Below are 17,034 nucleotides of genomic sequence, written 5' to 3' on the forward strand. Positions count from 1 at the left end.
AACAGAGCTTGATTAAGTATCTGTGTGATTCTATGTTTGTTATCTGATGCCCCCACTCAGATTTTACTCATTACTGTACCCCCAGCACCCATCATAACACCTGGAACAGAGTAGGTTCTAAACATTTGCTGAATCCATGAATGGATGAGAAATTGTGTTAGCTGTCCAAAATGACTTTCGGGTTGGCTAGAAGGCAGACACAACAGGGCAAACAAGATTGTGGTTTTTCATTATGATCAGTAGCAACAGAACCTTGGTTCTATTTTGCTGTAAAGAGAGAGAGGCATACTATTATTTGAGACAGATTGTTTTGGCTTAACTGTTTCAATGGGCTTTGTTTGAAAAGAACACAGTGGAATAGAGGATGCTGGAAAGCACCTTGTTGTTTGGATGACTCAAGGCTCCTGCACCTATTTGGAGCTGGCTTCCCTGCTGGAAGGGAACAGAGGCTCAAGCAACAGATTTGCAAACTTTGGCTTTATAGGACTCAACCCTACAAGCAACCACACTTCATCCTTTCCCTGTTTACTACCAATAACACCTCATCTCTGATTAGTCCTTGGTATTGTGCCTTTTAAAGTGCAAATTTTGGGACTTCCCTGGTGGCGCAGTGGTTAAGAATCCACCTGCCAATGCAGGGACATGGGTTTGAGCCCTGGTCCAGGAAGATCCCACATGCCGCGCAGTAATTAAGTCCATGCGCCACAACTACTGAGCCTGCGCTCTAGAGCCCGCAGGCCACAACTACTGAGCCTGCATGCCACAACTACTGAAGCCCATGCACCTAGAGCCCACGCTCTGCAACAAAGAGAAGCCACCGCAATGAGAAGCCCACACACCGCAACAAAGAGTAGCCCCCGCTCGTTGCAACTAGAGAAAGCCCGTGCGCAGCAACGAAGACCCAATGGAGCCAAAAATAAATAAGTAAATAAAGTGCAACCCAATGGAGCCAAAAATAAATAAGTAAATAAAGTGCAAATTTTCTTTCATTCTTTCCCAAACTTCCAGTCCTTTGGGTATCACTTTCATTAACTTGGCGCATGTGCACATCACCAGGGTTATTATTCATTAATGTTTTCTTTGAACACACCACACCTTGACATTCATTGATGCAGATTTTAGCTTCATCATAAACACTAATATGCATGAACTCCTGTATTTCTTGGGCTTATTATACTCATTGGGGAAAGACTGCTCTTTTTCTTAACAGTGTTCCTGGGGGGGAGGTTTACCAAGCCAGACCTCCTTACTGTCCTTAATTTGTTAGGAATACTGAAGCATAGAGAGGTTCACTAACTTGCTCAAGGTCACAGAGTTATCAGAGGTGACAGAACTGGGATTCAGAGTGCCTGGTTCTGGGTTCCATCATGGGCTGTCCCTGCTACAGTAACTCAAACCATTCTTAACTGAGTTCTACATGCATACCAGGCACTCATGTGTAAATGTGAACTGCTATGGGACGAATGATCACTCCCCAAAGCAAACTTTTCTGTAAGATTTTTTTCCCTGAGAATGTTATACCCAGTGCACAGTGCTGGTATCTCAGGGCTAACACTTTTAGCTGCCTCTTCCCAATTTGTAATCTTCTGACCCATCTGTGAACATGTCTCATTTACAAGTGCTGTATTCTTGTTTACATTACTAAGATGTTCACAGTTTTGATGATGGATGCTATCTGAGATACTCAGAGCGACAGGTCAATCTCCTCTTTGGAGGTACAATGTGTTATTCGTGTGGGTGTCTAATTCATCCGTGATGGGTGCTTCTGAGAGTGTCCAAAGTATCACCATCCCAGTGTCGAAGGAACCCTTCAGTGAGGCCAAAGGATGGCTCCAACAGTGGAGGCAGCTCCCTTCTTCATCCTGGAAGCCACCGGCTTCTGGAAGATTCCCTACCCTCCTATCAGCACATGGTGGCGTGCTGTTTCCTGAATGACTGCAGAGTTGCTGATCTGTTCTTAAATCCAGTCCCTAACTTAGAATTAAGCCACACATTTGAACCCAGGATTTCCAATATGGCATGTTATACCAACCTGAGCTGCTTTAGATCTTAAACTCTAGTCACACTGGCATTCTTTCTGATCCTAGTTTTAAGCACAACTAATAGATCATTTTTACCACATGGCTTTTGTCCTTGCTGTTCCCTCTGTCTGGAATGTTCTTTCTCCAGTTCTTGCCATGCTTGTTTTCATCATTCATATTTCAATACAACCTTATCACTTCAAGGTCTTCCCCTGACCATTCTATGTAAAATTGTACCCTAATTCCTCACCCCAATGACTCCCTAGCCTACTACTTGGATTTATTCTCTTTATGGAACTTATTACTATCCCAAAGTATCTTATTTGTTTACTAATTGTCTACCACCCTCCTGCCCCCAGTAGACTATAACTCCCACTTAGGGAAAGATGAGGTCTCTCCTGTGTACCACCTTCTCTCCAGGGCCAAGTTGAGCACTTGATAAGTGGTTGCTAAGTAAATGAAGGCATAACTGTGGTCCAGTCACTGGAGCAAGGTGCAGGGGAGAAAGGAGGCCTGTGGAACCAGATGGAAGCAGGCTTCTGTTACAGTGTAGAAATGAGGGCACTGACTTAGCAGTTAGACAGGTCTGGGTTCCAATTCCGCCTCTGCAACCCTGGCTGTGTGCCGTAAGGAAGTTATTTAATCTCTGCTCTTTCTGTACATCAACAGTAAATCAGGATTAAGTGGGTTGCAGTATATCCTGTGCCTGGTCTGGTGCCAGCCACTGTAATAGGATCTCAACAAATGTTAATTGACTTCCCTTCACCTAGAAATGCCAGAAGAAACCCATGAAACTCATGACACAGCCTTTGTAACACACCTGACAGCTAATAAAGCACTCAGGCATCCTTATATTTAGTACAATCTGCTTAAGTGCAACTGCCGTATATTTTTCAAAAAGCAGTGATATTTTCGACATTTGGTTATCTTATGTAGACTCCCGACAGGTTGTATTAACTTAAATCCACTGAAAAGAATCTAGTCTTTTAGTGCCTGACCTGTTCGATGGCGATGTCCCCCACCCTGTATATTCAATTACTTGCCGTATAATAGAACCGCATGCGCCAGACACAGTTCCTCTGGTCGTTGAACACTATGTTCCTCAGGTGGCATCCGTGACTTTGAAGTACTTGTCAGCAACTGGCTTTCCTGCAACAGTACTGCAACCCCTTAGTTCACAGTGGCCTTTTACTTCTAAAGCCCTTGTTCAGAATATTCAAAAGGGCATGCCACACACTCTACTCCTTTGCTTCAAGGACTGTGATTTTGTAAAGCTGGATCCTGTGGTCTACTCAGGAGAGAGTCACTGGCTCCAGCACAATGTTTAAAAATGGTTTTGGATTTGGTCCAGTGGTGTTAAGTTGGTCAGTCGCTGTAACTATTGAGTCTGATCATGGGGAGTGTGGTTCTCCTTCCTGCTTCATCTCAGATGATGAGCTAGACTGATTGAACTGGTCAATTTCACAGGACTTCTGAGGTCACTGAAGCCACTTTCTCTGGTCACGCAGGATGATCCTTTCCTATTAAAAAATCACTGACATCTCTCAGATAAAAACTTGGGAAGTGTTGAAGTTTGCTAGATTTTACCTGGATCAGCAAAATATGTGGTGAATTCTGAATGATAAGACCTCTGGGTTCTCCTCATTCTTCACTGCAATGGTAGCTGGATTTATTCCATCCAAAACTGGTCCCCAAGAACAGGTGATGGGACCTACTGGTGTTTGCTAAAAGTGGCTTGTCATGTTGACCATTCTGACACCATAATTGCATGATGTCCTAACTTGGTCTTTGGTCTGAAGATCAAATGAGTGAGCCTAGTGGAGAGAGATGTGAAACTCTGTAAGCAATGGCAGATGGGGGCCTAGAACACTGTTACTGGCATCAGGTTGTGAGGACATGGGATCTTTTCAGATCTGTCCTTTAGGACTTTGCAGATGTTGACGGCAACTATCTTGTGCCTTTTTTTTTTTTTTTGAGAAGCAACAATAAGTTGAATTTTGGATTCTAATAGACCAGGTTTTCTCAACCTCAGTACTACTGACATTTTGGGTTGGAAGATTTTTTTGCTTGGGAAGTTGTCCTGTGTAGTAGCATCCCTGGCCTCTACCACTAGATGCCAGTAGCATCTTTCGAGTTGTGGCAAACAAGAATACTTCTAAGCAGTGCTAAATGTCCCCTGGGGGTGGGGCTGGGGGGGCAAAATTGCCCCCCGGTTGAGAACCAGTGAGGCAGACCTAACTGTGGGAGATTCTGCGGTCACAAGAAAACTTCTTTGAAGGTATTCCAGCTTCTGTTGGCTTTCCCGGGGCTTTTTTAGACATTTGAGTTTGCTGGGAAATAGATTTTTAATGGACCTGAAGATAAATAAAGGATGAACTAAAGGAAACGGTGAGAGAGGGTGGTACCTGAATGCATGTGACTCCTCTCCTCTGTCTTCCTCTCTCTCTTTTACATCTGTCAGTCTCCTAGCAGGGAGAGGCGGGGTGTAGGTGAGGAGAAACCTGGCTGAACTGGAGAAGCAGGAGTTGGGAACTCCAGCACCAGCAGCCTGAACTGGGGGGAGCCTGAGACTTTTAGAACTTCAAGTAGTCCTGATATTTAAATTCAGGCATCAGCAATTTATTGCAGACAGCATAGAAGTTGGTTTTTGGAGGTAAGCCGGGCATCTGCCAGGGCCCTTGGCAAAACTGCAAGGTAGGCATAGCTGTTTCTGCCACCAGCTCTCTTTCCGCACCTTCCCCACACCCCGCCTCACTTTCCCTGCCCTCCAGGCACACAGTCGCCTCATGATGCCCTCTGGCTGCTCAAAGTCTGCCTCGCCCTCCACTGGAGCCATCTGCTTCCTTCCTTACCTGCCCCCATTTTAACTTTCCTTCCCTGAATGCTGATTTCAGCTTTTTTGGAGGGTTAAGATGAAAGATTCAAATACTTCACACTAAGCGGAGAAGAGTCAGTAGGTTTAACCCATTCAGGGGATGTTTTGACTCTTAGAAACTTGCTATTTCTCTTTTAAAAGACATTTTGGAACAAAGGGCTCACCGAGCTTCCCTGAAATGAGCATCATGGTTGTATACTTTCCAGCCACAATATCCCCACTCGGCATTCACAACCTGCGAATTCCATAAACTACAGCCTTAACTTAGAAATGAGCTCCACACAAGGTAAGCTGTGCATTTCCCATAAGAAAAGATTCAAATTCCTTAGCCTGTCATACAAAGGCTTTACAATCTACCTTTCTAACCTCTTCTCCATTCATTCACTCAAATATGGTGAAAAAGATGGACACGAACCCCAGCCTTCACCCTCCCAAAATGCATGTAGTCCAGTGGGTGATACACATAAGAAACCAGAAAAAACCAATATGGTGCTATGTGTTAACCCAGGGTAGGTAAAGGAGGCTTGGGAGCACCTTGTAAGGGGGATTAACCCTAACTGACTGATCCAGGGAGGAGGTCTCACTTCTCTGCTGTCTCCACATGCCTACACCTGGCATACCTTGTCACCTCTCTCTAGCTTTGTGCATGATGGTCCCTCTGTCTAGAATGCCCTCTTATGATCTGTCTGGGAAACTCTCAATACCCTTTATGATCCAGCTTAACTGTTACCTCCAGGAGAATTTTTCTGGCTGTACTTTGCCTTCTCTTGTTTTTCTGCTTCAACACGTCCCCCTCACTCCACCCACCTTCAAATAAAAGTATGTTCTTTCCTTTGAGCTAAGTCCTTATACATCACATCTATGGAAATATATATCATACTGATTTGTTTACTTGTCAATCATCCCTATTAAACATTTTTCAAAGCCAAGGCAATAACGTATGTTTCTTTTTAATCCCCAGCTCCTGGCACAGTGCCTGGCACACAGAAGCGCTCAGTAAATGTCACTGAATGAATGAATCCATTCTAACTAGAATCTAGAAAATGTGATAGCACCCTGTCTGTTTTATTCCTTTTTATATTACATTGTGAGATATATCATATACACAGAAGAGTCCATAAAACATATATGTCTAGGGCTTCCCTGTGGCGCAGTGGTTGAGAGTCCGCCTGCCGATGCATGGGACACGGATTCGTGCCCCGGTCCGGGAAGATCCCACATGCTGCGGAGCGGCTGGGCCTGTGAGCCATGGCCGCTGAGCCTGCGTGTCCGGAGCCTGTGCTCCAAAACGGGAGAGGCCACAACAGTGAGAGGCCCGCGTACCGCAAAAAAAAAAAGAAAAAAAAAAATATGTCTAGCGTAAAATGAAAACCCATGTAACGACAACCCAGGTCAAGAAATAGCCCCTCGGGTTTTAACTCATCAGTGGATGTCATCTACTTGAACTGGGTGTGTCACCACGGCAAGGACTCAAAATTCTATACCTGATCTGAAGTTACTGGGGTCTTCTGCCAAGCATGCCCTCATCTTGAACCTCAGGCCTGATACTCTAGACACCAAATATCTGGCTGAAGGCCAAGCGATTCAGTCAAATGTCACTTGCCAGACAAGAGTCTGAAATCTAGCAGCAGGAAGCTCTTCACTCCACTGGACAGTATCTTGTGAAAGATCTTTTTTTTTTTTTTTTTTTTTCTTTTTGCGGTATGCGGGCCTCTCACTGTTGTGGCCTCTCCCGTTGCGGAGCACAGGCTCCGGATGCGCAGGCCCAGCGGCCATGGCTCACGGGCCCAGCCGCTCCGCGGCATATGGGATCCTCCCAGACCGGGGCACGAACCCGTATCCCCTGCATCGGCAGGCGGACTCTTAACCACTGCGCCACCAGGGAGGCCCCTTGTGAAAGATCTTGAGCACCTAACTTCCCCCTCCTCACTGAGGCTGCAGGCTTATTTGGATTCTTGTCACATTTGGGAAAAAACAATTAACATGTGAATCTTGCTGGCCCTGTCTGTTAATAGTTAACCTGTGTGCAGGTCAGTCTATTTTTTGGTTGTTGTTGATACAGATCAGTTAAAATCTTGCCACGTGGGCTTCCCTGGTGGCGCAGTGGTTGAGAGTCCGCCTGCCGATGCAGGGGACACAGGTTCGTGCCCCGGTCCGGGAGGATCCCACATGCCGCGGAGCGGCTGGGCCCGTGAGCCATGGCCGCCGAGCCTGCGCGTCCGGAGCCTGTGCTCTGCAATGGGAGAGGCCACAACAGTGAGAGGCCCGCGTACCGCAAAAAAAAAAAAAAAAAAAAAAAAAAAAATCTTGCCACGTTATCAGAAGGGATGTACTCTGCTCTGCTTTGAGTGGAAATCAGCCATCTGCCTCGTTGCGTTTGGTCAGAACACTGCGCTTGTGGAAAGGCCCGTAGTTACAGGATGCATGGCAACCACCTCCAGTGTGGCACAATGTGGAGGTTGCAGGGCTCTCTGTTTGGGTTGCATCCAGCCCCACTGCTGGGCTCACACAGCTCTCTCTTCCTTCCTCAGCTGCCCTCAACAACCAAATGCCTACCCTGCCTCCCTCCCTTCTTTCCTTCCTCCCTCCCTCCCTCCCTCCTCCCTTCTCTCCCTCTCTTCCTTCCTCTCTTCTAGCTACCCCAACAATCAATCTCTGCACAGAGTGTAGAATGATGACTTGTTCAATAAATATTTCTTGAATGTGGCTGTAATTCTCTTCTTGAATACAAATTCAGCTAAACTGCAGGAAGTTATCAACTCTAGGATCCCATTTGAGTTCACTTTTCTGTGTGTGTGTGCATTTGAAGTATGAATCTATGATCACTACATTTAACTTAACCCAAATTTTAAATTCCTTTATAATAAACTTTTCATCCTCTCAATTGAAAATTTTCAAATTCCTTTATATGTATCATTGAAATCTTCTTTTTTTTAATTATGTAAAGCAGGTAACAACCTTACTTTCTTTCTATTCCTTACGTCAAGGGGTTTATTTCATGCACCAACTATTTTCTGAGCACCTACTTTGTGCCAGACAGTTTGAGATGCTGAGGTTACAGTAGGGAACAAGGCAGATGTGTTTCCAGCTCTCACAGAGCTGCTGTTCTGAAGGATTTTTATATACTAGAACTGAGCTGTCCCATAGGGTAGCAATTAGCAATGTGCAGCCCTTTAAATTAAAACTTCAAGTAATTAAAATTAAACAAAAATTCAGTTTCTCATTCACACCGGCCACATTTCAAGGGCCCGCTAGCCACGTGTGACTAAAAGTGCAGGACTAGATCAGTTCCACCATCACAGAAGATTCTACTGGACAGGGCTATTCTAGAAGAACTTGCAAGACCTACTACCATTCTGAGACTTTAGGAAATCCCTGCAGCAACACCATGAGACGATTTATTATGATTCCTACACATTCCCTTTGAAACACAGAGATTACATCTAGCATGCCTGGCGCCAGTAAGTTTATTTTTATTGGGGGCATCCTGTTTTTACTTACAAGATGGTTAAATCAGTGTGGTGGGATAGCATTATGAAATACTCATTCACATTTCCTGCTTGTTTTGCAAGCAGGTAATGGCTCTGTATCAGGGAAGGAGGGCTTGCAAGGCACAACCCAGAGACAGCCTTTGAGTCTCTGGCTGATTTTGTGGTCTGGATGTACCAGCTCTCAGGACTTTCAAGCATTTGTAGAAGGGGTAACAGAGAGAGGAATTTGGGGAAGAGATGAAATTATGCTGGCAGGAGCAAGACTGGAGGGGAGAGGAAAGAAATGTGTGTCTGTGTATACGTGTGAGGGTGCTTGGGAGTGAACGCCAGCTTGCATGTGCTTTGTGGGCTCAGGCTGCGTGGTTTTCCTGGCAGTTCTTTTGTGGGTAGCAGGACCCCAGAGGGAGCAAGTGTCTAGGATTTGGGACTGTGGGGAGACCTCATAAGTCAGCTACACTTGGAGGGTCACACTGACAGGCATAATGGACATTTTGGCAGCAAACTGTGTGGACAGATTACTCAAAACTACAACCTGCTCCCACCCCCAACATTAACCCACCTCAGGGAAGGTAGAGAGGGCTGAGCCTGAGGTCATGATTTTCCTCCAGCATAAGGGGGTAGGTGTTCAAAAGAGAAATAAGCAGAATTATAATAAAACATAAAATTGATTTTCTGGCAGCCTCTCCATCTGTGATCTGGGAGCCACACCCATTCCTCAGGCACCAGAGCAATTTGTCCCCAACACAATCTTGGAAACCTGAGCAATGGCCACTCTAGTCTGCCTCTGAGACCTAGATCTCATCAGCCTCATCTGGCCTCTTATGCTACTAGGGCTCCAGTCTCCAGCTGCCTCAAAACTCTGGAAAGGTTATTCCCACCATACCTTTCTTACCTATGATCCTCTATATCTGCAATGCAAACTCCTCTGGTTAACTATCCTGCCTTATGCTACCGTCCTCATATGATGTTGCGCTTTCTGCCCACTGAATTTTCCCACTTCTCCCTTTCCTCCCTTTCCCCAGAGCCCTCTGGAAAACCCTTACCACTGAACACAAACTCCTCTGCTTTCTTACACTTATCATAAGAACAATAGCTCATTTTCCTGGCTTAGCTAAACCCATTTTGTAGGAAGACACCACCTCCCTGTAACCTTCTCAGATGGAAATCCCACATTTCTGCTCATCTGCCAGTGTGGTTCCCATAAGTAACATCTGCATTCTCGCTGATACTCTTTGCCTCTTCTAAACCACTGTCTTTCACTGTTGTGCAAAAAGCCCTTTCTCGTTTGGGTTTCAGGTCATCCTGCCCAAAGTCTTCCTGTCCACCCCCTCTCTTGTCACTATCATGGACACTTCGATGTCTGTAAGTGACAAACACAGAAGAACCTAGCTTCACGACGTGTGACCTTGATTCCAGCATATCCTAGAACCCGTTCTTATAGCCGCTCCTGGGCCTTATCATTAGCCTAAATCGTTGCACCTCTCCATTTTGAACGCCCGTTTGCCATTCTCTGACCACAGCACGTTATTGTCACTGCTCTCAGGACCCTTAGTCCTCAGTGTTCTTGGTGTTCAGGTTAGAATTCTAGTCCTTTGATTATTCTTTTTTCCTCCTAGGTACTTACCAACATTGTACCTTTATTTTCTTCACCCTCCATCCTAGACCTTATAATGCACAACTTTAAGAACCCTTGCAAGCCTCTTCACAATCCCTAGGCCCCTTTCTTTCTGCTGTAATGGCACAACAAATCTTCAATCTTGACTTAATCCAACTATTTGTTTTTCCTGATCTGGGCTGCTGAGTCTTGACCGAGAAAACAGACAACCTAACTATGCAAAGAGGCAGCCCTAAGCAATTCTTTGATATGTATGGGTCAGTGACTTTTCTGAGGGGTGATTACAAAACAATACTCTTCTTTTCCAAGCCTCACTGCATTGACACCCCGGGCCCATACATATGCAACACTTCTCTCCCTCCCTTTTCCCTGGTAAATGCTTTGCCTTGCTACTCATTTACTCTTAAATCACTGTAATTGATTTTTGCAGTCCCCACTGAAATGCAAATTCTCTGGCCAAAGTCACCAGTGACTTTCTAAAGGTCAAACTGAATGGACTCTTTTAAATATTCACCTAGTTGCACCCGTCTCTTGCATTTGATACTGTTGACTCCTCCATTCTCAGTGTTCTGCTCTGGCCTTCTCTTCTCTCTCTACTTGTGCTCTCTGGAAGGCTCACCCACTCCCATGGCTTTGACTGGTGGTTATATTCTTGGTCCCCAAATCTATATCTCCAGTCCAGCTTTTTCTACTTAGCTCCAGAGTTCTATATACAAAATAGTCTTCTTCATAATTTTTTTGGAATTCCAATGGAAACTTCAAGCTCCGTCCAAGCCCAAGTGGACAAGTCCCCTTCCCCCCACAGTTCCTCCTCCCTGCTCCTCTATCTCAGTAGATGACGGCACTGTTTAGACTGAGCCAGAAACCTTGGCGTGAACTTCATCTCCTCCATCTTAAATCCTCATCCACTTCCCGCGCTCCCACCTTCTGCACCATCTGACTTCTATCCAGGTCCTTCTGATTTTACCTTCCTGAAGTTTCATGCTGCCCATCTTTCCATCCCAACTGCTACTGCATTAGCTAATGTCCTCCCACCTTCCATCTCCATCCCTCTTATGGACCCTTTACATTTTGCTTGATAGCTCCAACTAAAACATATATCGTATCATGGTACTACCCTAAGCAGGGAGTATAACTCCGCTAAGATCTATACTCCTGCCTCTCTTCAGACCCATCTGTCCTGCTTCCTGCCTCCTGCCTCTCACCCTGCAGTCAGCCATATTAAACTACCTGCTGTGCCTGGAACTTTCCATGCTAAGTCTCAGTTTGGAATGTCATTCTTCTCCTTCACACCCCCCCTGCTCCCATCTGTCTAGCAAATATCTACTTAAATTTCAGGGCTCAGCTCAACCTTCCCACTCTTTGCAAGGCTTCACCTACTGTGCTCCTCCTTTCACCCCAGGAAGAACTGACTACTTGCTTTCTGGGGCTCCATCTCCACATATATGGGCCACGTCAGTCTGCCTCTCCTGGACTGTAAATTCCTTGAAGACAATGTCTCTGTCACATGCATCTCTGTACCTCGATGCTCAGCTCATAGTAGGAACAAAATAAATATTCATTGACTGAGAAATGAACAAATTAAAAATGGAGCCTAACCTGTGAGCAAAGGCTAAAATCAGCATAATGACAGTGGAACAAATGTTGGTTATAATAGTGAAATGAATCATCACAACAGCCTGTCTGCAGATAGTTCTGCTGTTTGTAAGCCCGTTAACCCTCAGGTTGTATTAGTAAACAAGTTGGGTGGGGATTCTCTAGAGTGTAAGCTGACTTTCAGGGACAGAAAATGGGGGTGGTGCCTCATATTGGCTTGCTTCCTTAGCAATTTGCAAAAACAAAACCCAGCAAAACAATACCCCCTTTCCCAAAAGTTGGCACAGGCTCGAGTTTGTCTTTTCCAAAATACTTTCCTTCGTCAGGGAGCACTCCCCACGCCACAGTTGTCAGGCATAGTGTGCTCTGAATCCATTAGAGAAGGTCAGTCCTGAATACCAAACAGATGCAGAGCCCTGAGTTTCCAGAACTGGAGTCTATGGATTGAAATGCATAACAATAGTCATCTTCTCTGTTCTTGCTGTTCTAAGCTTCACCATAAGTAGGCATATTTTAGAGACCGGCCTTGAGCTATCCTAATTTCCACACCTGAAGTGAGCAACAAATGATTTGAGACAGAAAAGCAATACAGGAGAATGTCTGAGCTTTACGTGCCCATGCATGCTCCTTGTTTCCTGACAAAAACAACACTTTAAATCCAGTCAACATCACAGAGACAACAAGCCTATAGAGTTTTTGAACAGCAAAACTTCAGTACTAAATAAATAAATGAGCAAAACCAAATCAAACCAAACAACAACACAAATATCTCTCTTACTCCAGATAACCTATTAATTTCAGGCAGAAAGGCCCTAGGCAATAAGGGAAATAAAATGTGACCCATGCATTAAGTAGGTTGGATAGTTAATTTAGGGTGAGTAGAAACGGCTAAATAATAAGTTGCCATGGTAGAAAGTAAGTTTTGGACATTCTGCTTCCACATTACTAACCAAACTTGTGAAAATACTCAGAGAGAGAGAAAAAAGGACTAAATTTAGATGCTGATTTAATGTATTCAAGAGCATGATTCATTTTCCCCCTGCCCTGGTACAGCCTGGGGAATCTCTTGTGTATGGCAGGCAATGCAAGGATGCCCTGTAAATAAAAGGAAGTCTCATTCATTCAGAGGCTCGAGGAAGCTAGAGACACCCCACTTTCTCTGCCAACAGAGGTGAACTTCCAAGCACCTTACACACAAAAATGTAGAACCAGATTTCTCAGCTGGCGAAAACCCATCTAATTTTAGCTTTGCCCCCGCCTTGGCATGAATGTGCTGGAAATTTATTCTGCTGCTCCTCTACTCTTAAGTGGCTTTTTCCCCTCAGGCTGCAGTGGGATCCTGACCAGCTCTCAGAAGCCATGCAACATGGGTCATTTAATGAGATGCCCAGAAGGATATCATCCTTCTGGTAGCAATGCTTTTAGTAACCTGGAGCCCAAGTCCCCTCACAGTAGCCCACAGATTGGGTCTTAGAGAGCTAGTATATATAACATAAATACCTGAGATGATTTTGGGCTATTTGAAAAAAACAAAACCCAGAAACCCCCAATCAGACAATGACAGCAGGCTCAATTCCCATCCATTAATCAGGGTGTTAGGCAAAGTGTCTAGACGAGCAGATCATCACTGTTCCTTCCTGAGTATCATTATCTGCCGTTTCCAAAAACATTCTTGCACTCACTTCTGCTCCCAACACCAAAGCAAGTGTTTTAGCCTCTAAAGATAATTGAGATTAAGGCTGGACTATCATTTGTGTTAACCCAACTTGGCTTAGAGGTCAAAGTATATGTCATTTTGTAAATTTACATTCATTTTTTTTTCTTTTTTTCCTTTTGCTTTTAGTCTTTAAGCACATTTGGAAAGTAACCTTAGAAGTTTCATTCTAGCTTTTTTGGCCTTATTCATAGTCTCTGGGTTTAGGACTAACTACAAGAAAAAAATGGAATGTATATTAAAAATCTGTAGTTGGGTAATATTGCCTCCCAGAAGTGAGGGCATTAAAGCTGTTCTCCCTTCTGAGGTGTGAGACAGATGTTAATAACCCACCCCGAGGGCCCCATTATACAGCCATATACACTCGTCTTAATTAAGAAAGATTATTTCTGGGCTTCCCTGGTGGCTCAGTGGTTGCGAGTCCGCCTGCCGATGCAGGGGACGCGGGTTCGTGCCCCGGTCTGGGAAGATCCCACATGCCGCGGAGCGGCTGGGCCCGTGAGCCATGGCCGCTGAGCCTGCACATCCGGAGCCTGTGCTCCGCAACGGGAGAGGCCACAGCAGTGAGAAGCCCGCGTACCGCAAAAAAAAAAAAAAAAAAAAAAAAAAAAAGAAAGATTATTTCTGCAAACATGAAATGGGTATAACAATTTTGCAGCTAAAAACAAAAAGAGTTAGACATGGAGCGCGTGCATTACATTAGAAATGAGCTGCTCTGAGAAGGTGTGCGAGAATGAGCAGCACTTGGAGAGGTCCCCACTGGGCACATCCACAGGATGGGGTTGGTGGACCCTGGGCAGGGTTGTGGGTCCAGGTGGATATGAGATCCAATCAGCCTGAACACATGCTTCACAAAGCAACCTGGACACGGCACAGAAAGGAGGCAAGACACCGCAGGGCAGCATAAACGATATGTACCTTTCTCAAATAGCTCAGTACTCGGGTCTCCGGGGCAGTTCTGAATGTCCGGGCAGGGCCATCACCCAATCCCCCTTTGGCCCACTCAGTGCCATGGCATGAAAACCAAATCATTTAGAGGACAGGGATGTTCAATGACTTTGGCCAAGTATAATGACAGATTTGGGGGCAGCGTTCTATACCCATTTGAGAAAGGACAAATACTCTTTAACACCCTAGACAGAAAACTGGCTGATTTAGCTTAGAACAGTGGTCACCATTGCAGCCAATTTCAGAGTATCAAAAAGGAAGGTAAGTGGTCGGGGGAAGGGTGTCATGAAGGTTACATCCATCCAAGGCTGAGTTGGCTACATACTGGGATATGTGGGATATGGGGTAGCAATTCATTCTCACACACATAGAGCACCACAGATCTAATTAACAATGTGGGAAATCTCTATTCATACTTCACTCACACAAAACACTGCACTTCCATCTCCAGGGTTTTTTCAAGTTCTAAACTACAATCAGCCCTTCTTTTAAAATAACAATAATAGAACCTCTGATTCAGCCAGAGGGTGGTGTTTGTTGCACTAGGCTGGGTTCATAGTACAACATCAATAAATGGCCACTTGTAGACGGACGGACAGAATCCCACTCATAAAGCACACCTACACCTCCCTCCTTCTCCCATCCCAAAATGTTGCACTGTCAAAAGACCCATGGGGGCTTAATTTCATTTGGGGAAAGAAAGGAAAGATAGAAAAAGTAAAATAATGTAAGTGGAAAAGCAATTTCTTGGGGAAAAATAGTACATTTAATCTCTGAGGAGAATGATCATAGGTGGGCTTTTTAAGTGCTGTTTTGCCTTTAGGGACCATTTGAAAGAAGGAATTCAAAAGAGTTTTCCCCAGTCCCTGGAAAGCTGTCTTGGTGAAGGCTGCACATTGTCAAAGATATTCCAACTGGGAGATGGAGTTAAAATTCTTGCTCAGTGAGATGGCTAAGTCTCATGAAATGAGTATTTGTTCCAATTAGGTGTTCCAAAAAAACTTCTTGCCTCAGATAACTCACTGTGAGAAGGAAAGAGTATTTGTTCAGAACCCATCATGGAAGGGAAAATGAGAGACTGGTGTGTTCTGTGGCCAGTGTACACATGTTCTTCACAGGCCTGTAGGACTCACACTTTTTGGTGATTTGTCCTTACTTTCCTGGTCTCAGTCCTACCTGTGACTGGCAGGGGTGGGGTGGGGGAGATGCTGACTAGTTTTTGCTCCTGTTCTTAATAAGCTACACTACCTAGTTATATAATCCTAATCCATGTCCATAGTCCAGAGCTCAGATGGCTGGCCTGTCAGCAAAAAATGTTAGAAAAATGTTAATTCAACAATGTTGGAAGGATGTTATTTCTAGAGCTAAACTCCTCAGGGAAAATGAGAAATGGTTGCTCCTGGGATTCAACTCCTCCACACTGAAAGATATTTCTTTCCTGATGCTTTCTTCCCAAATAATTTCCCAGTGCCTGGTGTGCCCTGACATTTGATCCAAATAAAATGCTGGAACAGACTCCTAGGACACAACTATCTTCAAACTCTATACAAGAAGGGTGTTTATTACAGAGAATCAGCATCTATTAGGGCATGAAACGTCGGGGGCCTGCTGGCACTCCCTCACCATGAATCACTTCATGATATAGATACTATTTTTTTTCTGGCATTTACAAGCAAGCAACTCATTTTATAACCTAAGGCATTTTCCATACTTCCAGGCAATGAATACTAGCTTCTTTTGAGTCTCAATAGCACATAATTTAAGACAGTGGGAAAAGGAGCAGGAGAATAGTTTCCAGTGCAAGGAAAACACCATGCAGATGTTTGCCCTCTTGAATTCTGATGGCGAAATTGAGAATTGTTTATTTGTTCTGAAGTCAAACCCAAGGAATTTATTTTTTAAAGGCTGGGGGCTGGGGTAGGGTGGGGAGTAGTGACATAATATACTCCTAATATCAAAATAGTCAACACATGGCCCTAGGATTTTGAATCCCCAAAGAATTTAGACCTTTTTAAATGGTTCATTCTTGATAAAATTTGGCACAACAGATGTCACAGAAAGGACATACCTGAAAAAAACACCCGAGGACTACTTTGCTAAAATGGTATATTCACCTTCTGTAATTGTTTTTTTTTCCTCCAAGATAGCAAGCTAGGAATCAGTCCTCTATCTTGAGCCATTTATTGAAAACAAACAAATGAACTTGGAAAAGATATGACCCAAATGAAGTTAAATACCTGACTTTGGTGTATGAGAATCATAAACTTGCTTACGGTCTATCTGGTCTGCAAACACTTCCCCATAAATCATCCAATAGGGCATGTAGAAGATGTTCTTGGCCAATTTCCATGATGGCTCCTCGTTGGGAAACAGAATGGCTTGCCTGGCGACCCCAAAACTCATCAGCACCACCAGCATAATGATGACAAAGTACATCATGTCTATCATCTGGAAGGGTGGGGAAGCAGAGGGAGAAACAAAAGAAACCAGAATGACTGAGTATTCCTGTGGTGCTGACATTGATGGAAACCTTTGAAGGAGGTGCACTTTTGAGACTGCTGATAAGGGATGCTGACATAGGGAGCTGTGTTCAGGTAAGAGAACACTTGATCTATTGAAGCCAATGTCCATACAAGCTTGTCAGTAACTCAAAAATCATTTAAAAAAAACAGAAAGCACATGCACAATGGAACCCCTTCATCTTCCATTGTTTTCTGTGGGACCTAGTCAAGACTAGGCATGAGAGTCATATAACACAGAGGCTTGAGTCTTTA

At 44.5% G+C, this 17,034-nt stretch overlaps 1 protein-coding gene across 4 annotated transcripts in view; it reads right to left on the reverse strand.

Annotated features, from left to right (window-relative positions):
* The window catches only part of TRPM3 (transient receptor potential cation channel subfamily M member 3), an 832,457-nt gene that overhangs the window by 37,757 nt on the left and 777,666 nt on the right, over positions 1 to 17,034 (reverse strand). For all 4 annotated transcript variants that reach the window (XM_060100866.1, XM_060100865.1, XM_060100863.1 and 1 more), the window contains one exon: positions 16,534 to 16,708. In XM_060100866.1, the coding sequence (XP_059956849.1) occupies positions 16,534 to 16,708 (175 nt within the window). The remainder of the gene's footprint in view (positions 1 to 16,533; positions 16,709 to 17,034) is intronic.

Source organism: Mesoplodon densirostris, chromosome 6, assembly GCF_025265405.1.
Source record: "Mesoplodon densirostris isolate mMesDen1 chromosome 6, mMesDen1 primary haplotype, whole genome shotgun sequence".
NCBI classification, from domain to species: domain Eukaryota; kingdom Metazoa; phylum Chordata; class Mammalia; order Artiodactyla; family Ziphiidae; genus Mesoplodon; species Mesoplodon densirostris.